At 41.9% G+C, this 14,341-nt stretch overlaps 1 protein-coding gene across 5 annotated transcripts in view; it reads left to right on the forward strand.

The window, feature by feature from the left end:
* LOC128732536 (baculoviral IAP repeat-containing protein 6) overlaps positions 1 to 9,345 on the forward strand; it is a 46,931-nt gene extending 37,586 nt beyond the window's left edge. For 4 of the 5 annotated variants that reach the window (XM_053825802.1, XM_053825806.1, XM_053825803.1 and 1 more), the window contains 10 exons: positions 204 to 3,662; positions 3,725 to 3,891; positions 3,957 to 4,637; positions 4,705 to 4,911; positions 4,966 to 5,140; positions 5,201 to 5,381; positions 5,442 to 5,683; positions 6,109 to 6,563; positions 6,628 to 6,816; positions 7,875 to 9,345. In XM_053825802.1, the coding sequence (XP_053681777.1) occupies positions 204 to 3,662; positions 3,725 to 3,891; positions 3,957 to 4,637; positions 4,705 to 4,911; positions 4,966 to 5,140; positions 5,201 to 5,381; positions 5,442 to 5,683; positions 6,109 to 6,563; positions 6,628 to 6,816; positions 7,875 to 8,405 (6,287 nt within the window). In that variant the 3' untranslated portion in view covers positions 8,406 to 9,345. The remainder of the gene's footprint in view (positions 1 to 203; positions 3,663 to 3,724; positions 3,892 to 3,956; positions 4,638 to 4,704; positions 4,912 to 4,965; positions 5,141 to 5,200; positions 5,382 to 5,441; positions 5,684 to 6,108; positions 6,564 to 6,627; positions 6,817 to 7,874) is intronic. The other variant, XM_053825805.1, reaches the window with a different exon arrangement.
* The last annotated feature ends 4,996 nt before the right edge of the window (positions 9,346 to 14,341 follow it).

Genomic DNA, 14,341 nt, shown 5'->3' on the forward strand with positions numbered 1-14,341 from the left:
GTCATGCTAGAACTGGAATCTTTTTTATCAATAAAAACATTTTCCTACACAGACTCTAACTTACAACGACTGTTATGTTTAAAAAACATTCTATTATAAGAACATACTTTAAAACAGAACATTAATAATTCCTTATTGTTTTCCCTTATTCCAACGAGAAAGTTAGAATTCTTTATTCCTAATATTCTTCTTCTTTTATGCAGCTCATCTCGTTTACAACAATATTGTTAATGTGGAGAAACTGTATTGCTACCGGGCTACAGAAACGAGCAGCTCGAATAATATGTTTGGTACCCGCTTTGGCAGTCTCTTCGCAACAGTTCTTGGATCAGAAAATGCACGTCAATGCAAGACAGTTACTGACAATACTCTGCTCATCGATCTGCTTAAGCTTGCATCAATACTTGTGAACACCAAAAATCCTCGCACTGGCGAAGACAATGCTACATCACACGAAAATGCGTCATTCAATGAATTGAACACATCCAACGAAAGCCAGACGGATGAAATCAAAGCCGAGCAGCAACATATCGAACAAAGACCGAAGACTCCTTGCTTTGCCGATACAGTTCTTCAACATACACCTACGATGACACGATTGTTGAGCTCCCTGTCACATTGTTCCAACTCATCATTTGCTATGCTTGTGGCTTCTTCCATGTATTCCTCTACAATGAATGAATCGAAAAACAATACTCTCAGTGAGCCACAAACCGTGGCTGACGCCGTTTTTCAACTGCTCCTTTACCTCAGCCGTACTGCAACTCAGAACATTTTAGTGGTAAAACCATTATTCGACTACATAAATAATGCTGCTAACATGCGCCATGCGATGCCAAAGCTCCATTTGTCGGAGCCATTCTTATGGTTCATTCTAAAAGTATTGGAAACATCCTCGTCTGTAGCAATGTTCACAGAAATGGGTGGCATAAGAGTGCTTTGTGAAAATTTGGTTAGAAGTAATCGAGCACTGATCAACACACAGCCTAGTCTGGTGTCGATGATCATGCAACGGCTCTCAAAATCTTCTAATCTACAAACCTCACATTCAAGCTCTTCTAAGAAAAATTCAATTTCTACTCCACGCAACGAAGATGGTCTGATAAATTTTGCCCCGTATTGCACAATATCTTCCGAAAACCAAACCGCGCAACCCGCAGACGTTCTGATTCAGGCTCCGATTGCATCACATAGACGAGCTCGCAATCCAGCCTGGAGCTATTTGTTTTATCCCAACGAGTCTCACGTTGACCTTACCATCACGCTTCCAACGGCAGTGTTATTAAAAGAAGTTCAACTTCAACCACATGTTTCGACGCTTGGCTCGTGCCCTTCGGCTGTGGCAATAGAAATCACTCGCGACAGTAACCTTGGTCCTATACCGATTACCCAACCAATCTCAACGGTTGGTATGACATGTATTCGCCTGAAATTTGCTCAACCAGAAATCGCCACCAGCGTAATAATCCGTCTATATAGACCACGGGATGCCACAAATATCGGACTGACGCAAATTTCCGTGCTCGGAACGACTACGTTCAGCGACGTCAATTACGGAACCTATAGTGGAACTAATTGGAGCAATGGAAATTTGGCAGCTGGAGGAATATCAAAACCTACAGGCGATGCGCTCAACGAGTACAACAACGATGACGATAAGGTGGCGAAAACAAGCTTGGGGTGGCTTAGAATCCTCGCTCAGTGCTTCAGTGTAGTGATTTATGCTTCCGATCAACTTCTTTCCAACCGAGTTATCATTGCAGCAACTGAAGTTCCCGGGTTTCTTGAAGCCTGCTGTTCGTTATTAAACATTGCCCCGAGTAGCCCGAATTTTGCTCTTCAAAATTTGGAAACGGTACTTCTAAAGTTGGGATTACATAGTCGAGAATTTGGACTGAAGCTTATCAATATCCTGCTTAAAGAGAGCATTCCTCAAACGTTCCAGTTATGTAATGATTCTATATCGGATCTTTTATATCATTTGTGTACAACCCAAAATGATTTCACGCGAGATCGACTGGAAGCAGTTTTGACATGGATTCAGCGACTGTTTGAACGTTATCATCAAAATCACGCCAACAAATTTGTTCTGCATGTCACCAATCCATACAGTGGATTCATCAAATGTCTTGCGTCTATTCTGTGGCAAGTGTACGCTACCGATCTAATCCCCGATCTGCCCAATATGATTACTAAAGAGCTATTTGAGACTCTTTACGACTGGAATCAAGAGCTCGAGCACGATGAACCCCTGAAAAAAGCAATTGATGCAGTGTTATGTTCTATTTGCTGCATTCGACCGGAATTCTTCACCATGCTGTTGAAGCGAATGGGCGTTCTGGTGCCAAATTTATCGACTGATTTGACTGCTTCAATTTCCGATGACCGCAAAGATGGTGAGTGCATCACGGATGATATCAAACAAGAGGAATCGGATGCTGCCGAGTGGTATAGCCATTTAGTGATAGAGGATATATCTCGGCTCAAATTGTCCAAGTCGCAATTATCTACTATTTCAATGGCTTGTCAATCACCACTAGCTGTACAGCAACTGATTGACTCGGGGCTACCGAATTTGCTTACTTCCGTTATATTGGAGTTTTGCCATAGTGCACTAAACTGTACTAGTCAAACCCCTAGAAGTAAATTCGTTTCGGGCAACATGGAACGAGATAATCGTGAGAGGATTGAGGAAAACGAGGAATTAATAACTGGAGCGGCCGGATGTGTAGAAACGGATGAGTCTAGCTCGTGTATGACAGATGCAGATAAAGAACATCATAAATATTCTGGTCATAATTCGAGAGCACTGTTTTGTCCTATGATAAGCATTAAGAAAGTAACTGAAATTTTGGAATTTTTTACGGAAATATGTACCGAGGGACACATGCGGGACTGGCTAGGAGGTTTTGAAGGCTCAATTTTCTGGGAGCCAATTCTTTTGTTGCTGTGCAACAACAAGCTATCTAATAACGCACTGGAAGTAACACCCCAAGCTTGCCTCGATCTAGAAGAATGCCTTATTAAGTTCCTTTCAAATGTCACTGCTTGCCATCCAAAGAACCAAGAAGTGCTAACAGTTAACCTTATTTCCGTAATTCGAAAGTCTGACTCAAATGTAAGCAGTGGAGCATCCTCCACAGCTGATACCAATACTGCTAACGTAGCTGGTATAAACAACCGGATTAACAATGGCTCCAAGTCCTGCATTTCGGGATTCACTCGCAGGTTGGTACTGCAGATATTGCTGGAAAGTGAAAAAATAATGATCGCAGTTCGAAGTGATTTACCGCTACAAATTAAAGAACAAAATCTGTACAACGTGAGTTACCATCCTTCAAAACGGTCAAACGCCCATTTCTTGTGTTTCTACTTGAGTGCAAACTCAAAATGTCAGGAAATTCTGGATCATTGTGCAACAGTGTACAATCAAATCATCCCAAATTTACCGACGGATAATCGGGCGAGTGAAGTGCTAGCAGGGTCTTCGAGCGCAGCTCATATCCCTGGTGGCAACGATAACCGAAAGGAGCTGTGGGAGATGGGCCTGGGGATGGAGTTTTTGAGTGTTGCAGCCGGCGTCACCGCTAAAGACAAGCGCCTAAAGGAAGCTAAAAATCAGGCAACTACAATGAAACAAAAAGACATCATGTCGATGTTCAGTAAGTAATGCTCAAATTAATATGCGTTTCATACTAATAATATGATTTATTTCTTTCAATAGAATTGAAAATTGACGATCCGAAAATTAGCACTCCTGATGGTATAATGTTAACGCATTCAGCGGTGCCTCATGGTTTGATAACTAGTGATGCAACAATTTCGCAAATTCTGGCAATGTTAAAGTCTGTTGGGGTATCCTTATCGACGCCATGCATTAATTTGAATTTAGTATGTTGTTGCAAGTTGATTGCAAAAGATATGGCCAGCTAACATGTTTTATACTACTATTTTAGGTCGAGTCCAAAAATAAGACAGACATTGATCTTACCTGCGAGAGTAGCAGTTCAGCTCACGCAACTCCAACACTGAAAGCAGCAGATTTTATTCCCCTTGCTTCACCCCTGCAAATTTTTTCCAGTCGTGGAGGATTATCACTTCTTGCCCACTATTTACCAACAGTCTATCCAGAAACGCCAAAAGCGCAACACCAATTTAATGAGAAAGACAAAAGCCCGCCTGGTAATGAGTGGGTAAAAGTGGAACAGAACGAGGAAATCTACGAGGACTTGGACGACATTTTAACGGAAACCTCCCCAAAAACGCAAACAATTTCTGCAGTTCCGCAACATTCGTTGGCGGCATTTGCACTGTTTCTAAAACTGCCAGCGTACTCAGAAGTACTACTCCGTGATAAGCTTCGTGCGCAGTGTTTGTTACGCTTAATCCTCGGTGTCACCGGAGATGGCGAAGGAAACGAGATTTATAGTTTAGCTCTTTCGTCGTCATTACCAACTCTTCCGTTTGAAGTGTTTCGTCAGTTACTGGACAGCTCTCCTTTGACTACAGATGATGGAGTATTGCTCAGGAGAATGGTCATTGAAGTTGGCGCTGTTCATCTTGTGCTAAACTGTTTGAGCATCTTTACTCATCACAACAGTAGAAGCTCTGGCAGTAATTCAAGCTCGTCCGAAAATGTAACTAGCAGCTATTTGAGAAACACGAAAAGATAATATGTTTGTATTTCTATTTCATTTAATTTAGATTCAAGCAACTGCCAGCAATAAATCAGCAACAACTGCCACTAGCGGGAATAATGTCGATGATTCGATTAATTCAGACGACAAAAGTCACATGTACTGGGCTAAAGGAACCGGGTTCGGAACAGGATCAACACAACAGTCGTGGAATGTGGAGCAGGCTCTTCTTCGCCAAAAAAGCGAGGAAGAACATGTTACTGTTTTGTTGCAGGTTTACAATTGCAAGTATTCTAGTTAAGAAATGCCTCTAATTTATTTTTCGTAGGTTTTATCGAGTTATATTAACCCAGGAGACAAAGTACCGAGCAATCTAGAAAACGAGGAACTAAGCTATCGTGAATGTAGTGAGACACTTCCGGAGTTGCCTCCCATCTTTCTGGATTTGTTACAGCAGTCTTGTTTGATTCCTGCTCTAAGTTCATATCTGAGAAACGATTCAGGTAACATTCATCATTTTGGGATGACCATCCAATGCTTATAATGATCTTCTGCTCAAATAGTCTTGGACATTACGCGGCACATTCCGTTGTATCGAGCGATTCTGCAGCTTTTACGAGCTATTTCGCTCTCCAACCAGCTGGTATCATTATTGGTAAACAAAAATAATGAAGGCAGGATCTCAATTGCGTCACTGCTGTCGAACATGAAAGCTTGTGTGGATACCTATGCCAGTCGATTGAAGTATGATTAAGTTTTATATTTGATGCGTTCTTCAGGTAACCTCAATGTTCAACATTTCAGAGTGAATAAAAAGTCCAACTTAAAAGGCCAAACGCAAAAGATCACTGTTAGCTTAGACGATGGAGACGACGAAGGACTGGCGCTTTTAATACCGGACATTCAAGAAACGTCAATATTGGTGCAAAGCGCCACTAATTTAGAGAACATCATAGCGGAAGAGGAAAAGAAAGAACATGTTCAACGACCGATGGCGAAATCCGTCGAGGATAAATATTTAGAGATAATGAAAGTGCTTCAATTTGGTAAGTCTTGTTTAGGTAATGCAATCGATTTATCGATGGTTGTCGGTAATAATTTATGATAACAGTGGTATAAAAGTGTTTTGCTAGCCATTTTTTTAAATTAATGAGCGATATAACTGTTAGTTTTTACGAAGATACTCTGAAGAACGTTTAACGTGACGTGACCCTTCTTGCGCCCTTAGGGTTCCTCAGAATGCACGCGACTGGTTTTTTGCTGTAGTTGTATGCTCAGTGCTTTTTCGCCCGAAGTAGGACTCTATATTTACCGACATGTGAGGAGCGAAGTCGCGTACGCCTTTACAACCCTACTGAACAAGCATTGAATATTGAATGCAGTAAAAAGTTAGAGTTATTCTTAGAAAAGAAGACATCTCTATCAATGGACACTGTTTTTAATCCTTAGTCAATTTTGTTGTTCATTATAGATACGTACGAAATGATAGCGGAAACCGACAATGGCTACCGTTTCACTATTTCGCATCATTTCGAAACCAACGTACGTATGGCAGGCGATAGAGGTCATCCCGGACGGGTGAAACGACTGGCACAAGAAACAGTTACACTTTCTACAAGTCTACCGCTATCTTACAGCAGTTCTGTTTTCGTTCGATGTGATACCGATCGGTTGGATATAATGAAAGTATTGATCACCGGTCCATCTGATACGCCCTACGCGAATGGTTGTTTTGAGTTTGACGTCTACTTTCCACCCGATTATCCAAACTCACCCATGATGATCAATTTGGAAACAACTGGTCGAAACACGGTACGGTTTAATCCTAACCTGTACAATGACGGCAAAGTGTGTTTATCTGTTTTGAATACCTGGCATGGTCGGCCCGAAGAAAAATGGAATGCACATACGTCGAGCTTTCTCCAGGTAACCACACTCGTTTTTTGAACTTCAGTAATTTAGCGGCACTCTAAACGTTCCATTATTATAGGTACTTGTATCAATTCAAAGTCTTATACTGGTTCCGGAGCCGTATTTCAACGAACCTGGTTTCGAGCGGAGTCGGGGCTCGCCGAGCGGAACGCACAGCTCACGGGAATACAATAGCAACATCTATCAGGCTTGCGTGCGATACGCTATGCTCGAGCAGCTTAAAAACCCGTGCCCTTGTTTCAAAGATGTAAGTATATTTATACTGTTACAATCAGGGACGTAAAATAAGGTACTGGTTGGTAACAAAAATCTAAAGACTCTTGTCATTGGTTCTTGCAATCAGTCATGCGGCAGATTTCTAGTACACACGGATCGAGAAGAAATGCCAGAAGTACGATAGTATCGCTTACTCGTCGTGTCGTACATACTTCGTTACAGCAGAGATACGCTTCAACATTTCTAACACCACGGCATGACAAAAGGTGTAGTGGTTTTTGGAATTCTTGGTTTTTGGTATTCTGTTATTTCCATACTATGACATTTTGCGTGACTGATCTCCGCACATAAGAGAATATTTACTTATTATCATGTACGAGATAGTTTCGATGCATTCAAGATATAGGTCCTCTCGGTACAGAAACAATACGGAACCACGATATTAGCTGTGATTCTGATGTGGCGCTGAAATACTAGCAACTGTATAGAAAAAAATATAACAGTTTTGGTCCCTGGTTACAATACTATCCCGTCTATGTTAAATCTATCTTAGACCGTCTATGAAATCTGTAAATGTCTTCACATCACATTGTCTATGATTAGCCTTGCAGCTTCTATTCAAAGCTTGAATTTTTGAATACCTGATGTGAAGACCTATGAATAATTGAAGAATAGCCATTACACTCAAGTCTTTTTTTACACGGTTTGTTTTTTTCGATTACTCGAAAACGGTGCAGCAAAGGAACTATTTACAATCTACGTGAGGAATGTCGAGCTACTCCTAAATGTATTGAGAAATAAATGAATGGTCTCTAAGTTACCCCGTTCTTAATACTCAAAAAACTAAACCGCGTAAAAAAAGTACTTGAGTGTATAGCCATTCTGGATCGTACTGTGGTGGTCTTGTTGTACATATTTGATTTTTGGCACTATTCTTCTTTTAAATCTCTTTGAGGAAGCTAGGAAAATTTATTTACCAAGTCCCTGACATTCAACTTGCAAACCTTAGCGCACTTTTGAGTTTTAGTGATAATTGACAGCGATACGTTATCCACCATAATTTCTAATTATCCTTTCATTTCTGCTCAGGTTATTCATGCACATTTCTGGCTGAAGCGAAATGAAATATGTGCGCAAATTGAAGACTGGATCGCAGAGCTTAGTAAACCACCACAGTATGAACGAGCCGGACGGACGATTTCTTTCAACGCAATGGTTTTGCGAAGGCAATATCGGCAATTGCGAGAAGAACTGGCAAAACTTGTACCTCCAGATGGATTGGAAGAAATTGACTATCCGTTCAATGCTGGTATTACACCAACAACGCCATCAAATTTTCCAGTGGGTATTAGCAGTAATGCAAGTGATTCACCACCGGAAAAACTTATGTCTGAAGAGAAGACAAATACAGGGATGGGCCCAGAAGTCAATGAAGAAGCAATCGAGATTGACGTACAGTATGAGGCAGATGAAATCATTGTTAAAGCGGATACGGAGGAATATGAAGAACAAGAAGCTGGCAGCAGTGGTAACGATAAAGGGACCAGTATCCCGGATGAAGCCCAGGATGAAAACCCAGATTTAACACCAGAGGAGATAGTCCTGTCAATGGTGTGGTAAGTTTCAGAACTTTGTGTTCATATGGTGCATGTCGTTGTGATCACCACAATACGTTTACTTGTATAGAGACGTGGTTATCCATGGGTAGTTTCTTCGCGCTATACCAGAAGATATTATACTAATGCACATCCCATGTGCGTTTTGTACGTCTATGGTGACAAGTCTAAACTATATTTTCGGTACTTTTCAGATTCTAGTTAAATAGGTTGCTCAACGTCTGAAGAGAAATACAGTTAGCATGAGAGAAATCGAGACATGCCAAATTTGGTTGACTGGCTAAGCCTGAGTAAGAAAAATCCAAGTTTAATGTCATAGTACGAAAACTATCAGCAAAATATGTAGAAGAGGACTTTCGCTTACTGAAACAAGAGCACTAAGCTTGATTATCGAAGGTGATATCAAATGAATTGATGATGTGAATGCTTAACGTTAATATAAAACAAAAATAAATACTTAGCCATACTAATAAAGCAACAAAAAACGGATTATTCCAGTTTTGTTCAAATATTGATTTTAGGGAAATGTTTATTTATTTATTAAACCCTATAAATTACATCTCGTGTCAGAAAATAGGCGCCGTCATTCTCTGTGTACTGGATTCATAGGGGTTTTAGTTTTATCTATATGTTGCTCATTTCCGAGTTCTTTTTAAAAAAATCCCTTATTCGTTAAAAAATCAAACAATTTTCAACAAACGGATACGCTTTTGAATTGTTTTAGTTTATAATGTTGCATCTTAATCTTAATGTGACAATTTCCAAAACACCCCCAGTGGAATGAAAGGAAGGGACTATAACAATATAATAGGACTGCGATTCAATTGTTCAAAGCAACAAGAATACTTTAGCTGTAAAAATCCAAAAAAATACAACTGAAGCCGAAATTATACAAAAGCCTATACTATAGGGATATTATTGTATTGTACTAGTAATACCGGATAAAGTGATTGAATTTATTTTTGCGATTGTTTTATTCATAACTGCCGAAAATTTTAGTCTCAATAATTACAAACAGCCTTTTTTGCTTTTTTGAATCTCCTGCTTGTTAGGGTCAATCATGTTCCATCAGTGCTTTTTAGATTCCTCTCTTTCTCTCAACCAACTCGCATAAAGTAGGGCAAACAAAGCCCTTTTCCACAGAAACTTTTACCTTATTTGGATCTCAGCCTCTTTTATGAATTACACTATTCTGATTTCAAGGAACATGTATGCCATGTTTTATCAAGAACCGTCCGCAGTATGGCAGTGCATACAAACATACGTTCACTTTTATTTTAAGTACCTCACTAAAATCGCTTTTTACGCGGTTTACGCGATTTCCAGAATTTACGCGTTTTTTTAGGCAAATTCCTAAGTTGCGTGTATTTTGGTCGTATCGTTCGCTTTCCGTTGAATGAACGAGAGAATCGTACCTAGTAAACCCGCCCTGAAGACGCCAGCCGGGATAAAACACTCGTTAGTACTGTTGGCGATTAAGCAAAGTTGTTTGGCCTAAAGGGCATCGGTAAGTGACAGCTTGGTCACACTATAGTTCGCTTGAGTTACGTTCCGTCTGCTACGAAGTAACCTAGCATCCTGACTCCAATACATTACTGTTAATGATCATTACTTACTTACTTAAATACTTAATTGGCCTAATGTTTTACGACAAGGCCTGCGCAGTATAATTTGTCCATCTATTTCGGTCCATAGCAGCTGGTCTCCAGTTCCGCGGGCATCCAGTGCTCGTCAGATCTCGCTCCACCTGGTCTTGAACCTCGCTCGCTGTGCCCCTCTTCGTCTTGTTCCTGCCGGATTCGATACGAAAACCATTTTCGCAGGATAGTTGTCTGGCATTCTAGCAACGCGCGAGCTCGTGGTTCATTCTTCGCCTCCATACACCGTTCTCTTGCACTCCGCCAAAGATGGTTCTCAGCACCCGCCGTTCTAAAACTCCGAGTGCTCGAGGGTCCTCTTCTAGCAGTGTCCACGTTCCGTGCCCGCAGAGGCCAACCGGTCTAATTAGCGTTTTGTACTGTGCACTTTGTACGGGAGCTCACATTGTCCGACCGTAAGTGTTTGTGGAGTCCGTATTAGGTTCGACTTCCGCTGATAATACTCCTTTTAATCTCACGGCTGGTATTGTTGTCCTTTGTTGCCAGTGAGCCAAGGTATACGAACTCGTCGGCTACCTCGAACTCATCCCCGTCGATTACCATGGTACTGCCCAAGCGGACCCTGTCGCGCTCTGTCCCACTCGCCAGCATATACTTCGTTTTAGACGTATTTATCTTCAATCCAATCTTCTCATAAGCTATCATATGCGGCTTTGAAATCGATGAACCGGTGGTGCGTGGGGACTCGGAATTCGCGGCACTTCTGGATGATCTGCCGCAGGGTGAAGATTTGGTCCGTTGTAGATCGGCTCTCCATGAAGCCGGCCTGATAACTCCCCACAAATCTATTGGCTATTAGCGATAGTCGATGGAAGATGATTTGGGACAGCACTTTGTAGGCAGCATTCAGGATAGTGATCGCTAGGTAGTTCTCACAACCCAGCTTATCACCTTTCTTGTAGATAGGGCAGATAACCCCGTCTTTCCACTCCTCCGGTAGTCGTTCTGTATCCCAAACCTTGATAATCAGTTGATGCAGACAGCCGGCCAACTTGGCCCATTTTAATAAGTTCCGGTCCAATTCCATCCTTTCTGGTTGCTTTGTTCTTCAACCGCTGGATGGCTTCTTTAACTTCCCTTATCGATGGAGGTAGCGCATCTTCGTTGCTTGCTTCACCAATGTGGTCACTTCCTCCGCTGTCATGGTCTTCCCCCTGCACGCCCTGCATCATGGTCCTCGGCCCGCGGCACAAAGCCTTTGCGAGATCCTTTGAGTCTCTGATAGGACTTCCGTGTGTCGTGAAAGCGGTACAGCTGTTCGAGTTCTTCGCACTCCTTCTCCTCTTGTTCGCGCTTCTTCTGGAAGAGTCGGGTTTGCTGCCTCCGCTTCTGTTTGTATCGCTCCACATTCTGTGTGGCTTTACGTAGCATTTGTACCCGCGCTGCGTTCTTCACAGCCAATATCTGCTAGCATTCCTCGTCAAACCATTCGTTACGTCGATTCGGTGCCACACGGCCTACGACGTTCTCCGCTACGCTGTCAATGGCTGTTTTCACGGCATTCCAACAGTCCTCAAAAGGGACTTCATCCAGCTCACCCTCTTCCGACAGCGCGGTTTCGAGAGATAACGCGTAGTTTTCGACGACATCCGGTTGCTTCAGTCGCGCTAGATTATACCGTGGCGGGCGCCGGTATCGTATGTTGTTCATAACAGATAGTTTTTGACGTATCCTTACCATCACTAGCTAATGTCGTTTTCGTTTTTGCGGTGTAGCTACACCGAGGCTACACCGGTGTAGCGTTTTTGCACCAAAACTGTTCGTTTTCGATTTTTGTGCTACACCATTGCTACACTTTTTCTGCACCAGCTACACCAGAAAAAAAGAGAGTGTAGCTGGTGCAGATCGGAAAATATCAACCCACCCATACCACATCGCTGCTGCTGCACCGCGAGCGTTCGTTTATCCAGCGAAAAGTGTAGCACCAAACGGTGTAGCTAGTATAATCAATATATATAGAATGCCAGTGTCGCTGCAGTGCGCGTGGTAAACATCACACATGTTCAGATAATGTATTTACATTATATATGCATATGTGTGTGTGCCTGAGATTCATCAAAAGGGGAATCTCATTGTCAAACTTTGACAACCAGTTTAAAATTTCAAATATGGCTGCCAAGTAATGTAATTGGAAACTTCGCTTGCTTCCGATTTCTGAAAAAATCGGTGCAAGAGGCACAGTTGTGGGATTCAATTTATCCGGACGAAAAGAAAAAGAACGTTTGAAAACATTTCACTGGCATGAAAACACACCGATGAGCGCACTGATGACAGCACCAACCAGCGCACAGATAAAGAACAGATAAATAACAATGAGCAACTTTGACAATGAAGTTCCCGATCCACAGACTTGATACAGATTGTTAGCATCATGTTTACCACAATGAGTCCTGTAGAAAAACAGCGACACTGGCATTCTATATATAATGATTCTACTGTGTAGCTACACCACAAAAACGAAAACGGCATAAGTGAATCCGAATCAATGTTAGCGCTCGGATATATCGGATATAGCGTCGATAATGCCTGAAAAGTGCCAACCATCTATCAGAACGTGGTCGTTTAGTGATTCTGTCTGGTTGGGTGATCTCCAGGTGTACCGATGGTAGAGGTTATGCTGGAAGAAGGTACTACGTACGGCCATGTTCTTGGAGGCGGCAAAGTCGACAAGTCTTGGGCCCCGTACAGAGTAAACGCGACAGCGACGCGGCACGACTTCGCTCACATTCGTTTAAATAGGCAGCCCTGCTTCCGGCGAAAAAGTGCTGGGTATTTAAACGAATGTGAGCGAAGTCGCGTCACGTTTACTCTGGCGGTACCTTAGGCCGTTTCCGTTCGTTGGCGGGCAATGAATGTAAATAGAGGTAAATAGAATAGATGAGGGTGTGGAGAAGCGCTCCATTAGTGCGTACAATTGCCATTCTCACACCGTCTACATTCAGGCCGCTCAATAACTGCCATACCAAACCTAGAGTGACTATATAGAGTGGCGATAATGTCAAAATTAGAGTGATAATTATTTGCCAGTGTCATTCCAATCGAGCAGACGACAGACAACGCGTATGCAAGAAAGAGAAAGAAAATACGCATTGCATACTTTTGGGATGACATGTCGCCACTCTGTACATAGTCACTCTAGCCAAACCCATTCAAATAGTGACGTAGCTATTTTTTGTTTACATTTTTAACTTCTTCAATACCAAGAAAATGTGCCTTCTTCCTCACATTGGTTTGCGGGTGTGCACCCAGGCGCCAGGCGTATGGAACTGAAGGGCAAAGAAGCGGCTAACATCTTACGCTTCCTACCACGGTACTGCTATAGGCAGCCATGTTTATGCAGTCAACATCTAACCATTTGCGTAAATGAGACAGCATGACACCGCTTTCTGTTCTTTTCACGCTGCAAAGCCGGTATGCTGGCAGATGGGTATTATTTTCGAATCTTAGCCAGATTTTTGCAAATAACACCCAAGCCAGCAGTAGATGTTGGCTACTGTCAAACACATAGAGTAAGGATAGGGTTGCCAGTCCCTTGCTTTCTACACGTCCGATACAAAAAGAAAAAAGCACATTTATCCGAGGCTGAAGTTAGAGCGGGCTACTCACAAACACATTTCCTCCAAGGCAAAGTTTGTTACGGGCTAGATGAGATGTTTGGCTACACGAAAACTGTATGGGAATGACATTTGTGACAGTGGGGTGGTGCACACGTATTAAGTTTTTTTTGCCTTTTTCCAATTTGCCCAGTCGATTGATAATTACCCAAGTAACAATTTCAAGCTGATCAAACGCTTTTATAGCTGATTTTATTCAATCTGTGGCTGATCTATGGTTTAGGTTTAGAAATGAAAACCTTTTTTCAGCTCTTAAACATCTAAATCTGGTGATTTTATCAAGCTTCAGGCAAATTAATAGCCGCTTTCGAAGCTGCAATGAAGCTTAATAGAAACTTTTTTGCACTTTTAAACAGCCAATCTGCGCAATGCTGTCAACTCTATTTTTAGAACGAGAAATAGTTTTGCAATCTATCTATCCAGTCGCTCAATCAACGCTTCATCAACCTTTATGCAGCCAAAAAAAAATCTATTTTTAAATTTAAAAAAATGGAACGCGTCATTTTTACTTCGCCGTCAACGCGATATTTTTAGTTTCGAATAGCTTTAATTCGTACAAGTAAACTAGCTAATTAAAAATGCATGTCTTTTTTCCGGGAATTGAACCCGTCATCTTTTGATCCATAAGCACTCACCGTATGATCCGCCCCATTTGCATCTGCAGAACA

The sequence above is a fragment of the Sabethes cyaneus genome, chromosome 1 (assembly GCF_943734655.1).
Source record: "Sabethes cyaneus chromosome 1, idSabCyanKW18_F2, whole genome shotgun sequence".
NCBI lineage: Eukaryota > Metazoa > Arthropoda > Insecta > Diptera > Culicidae > Sabethes > Sabethes cyaneus.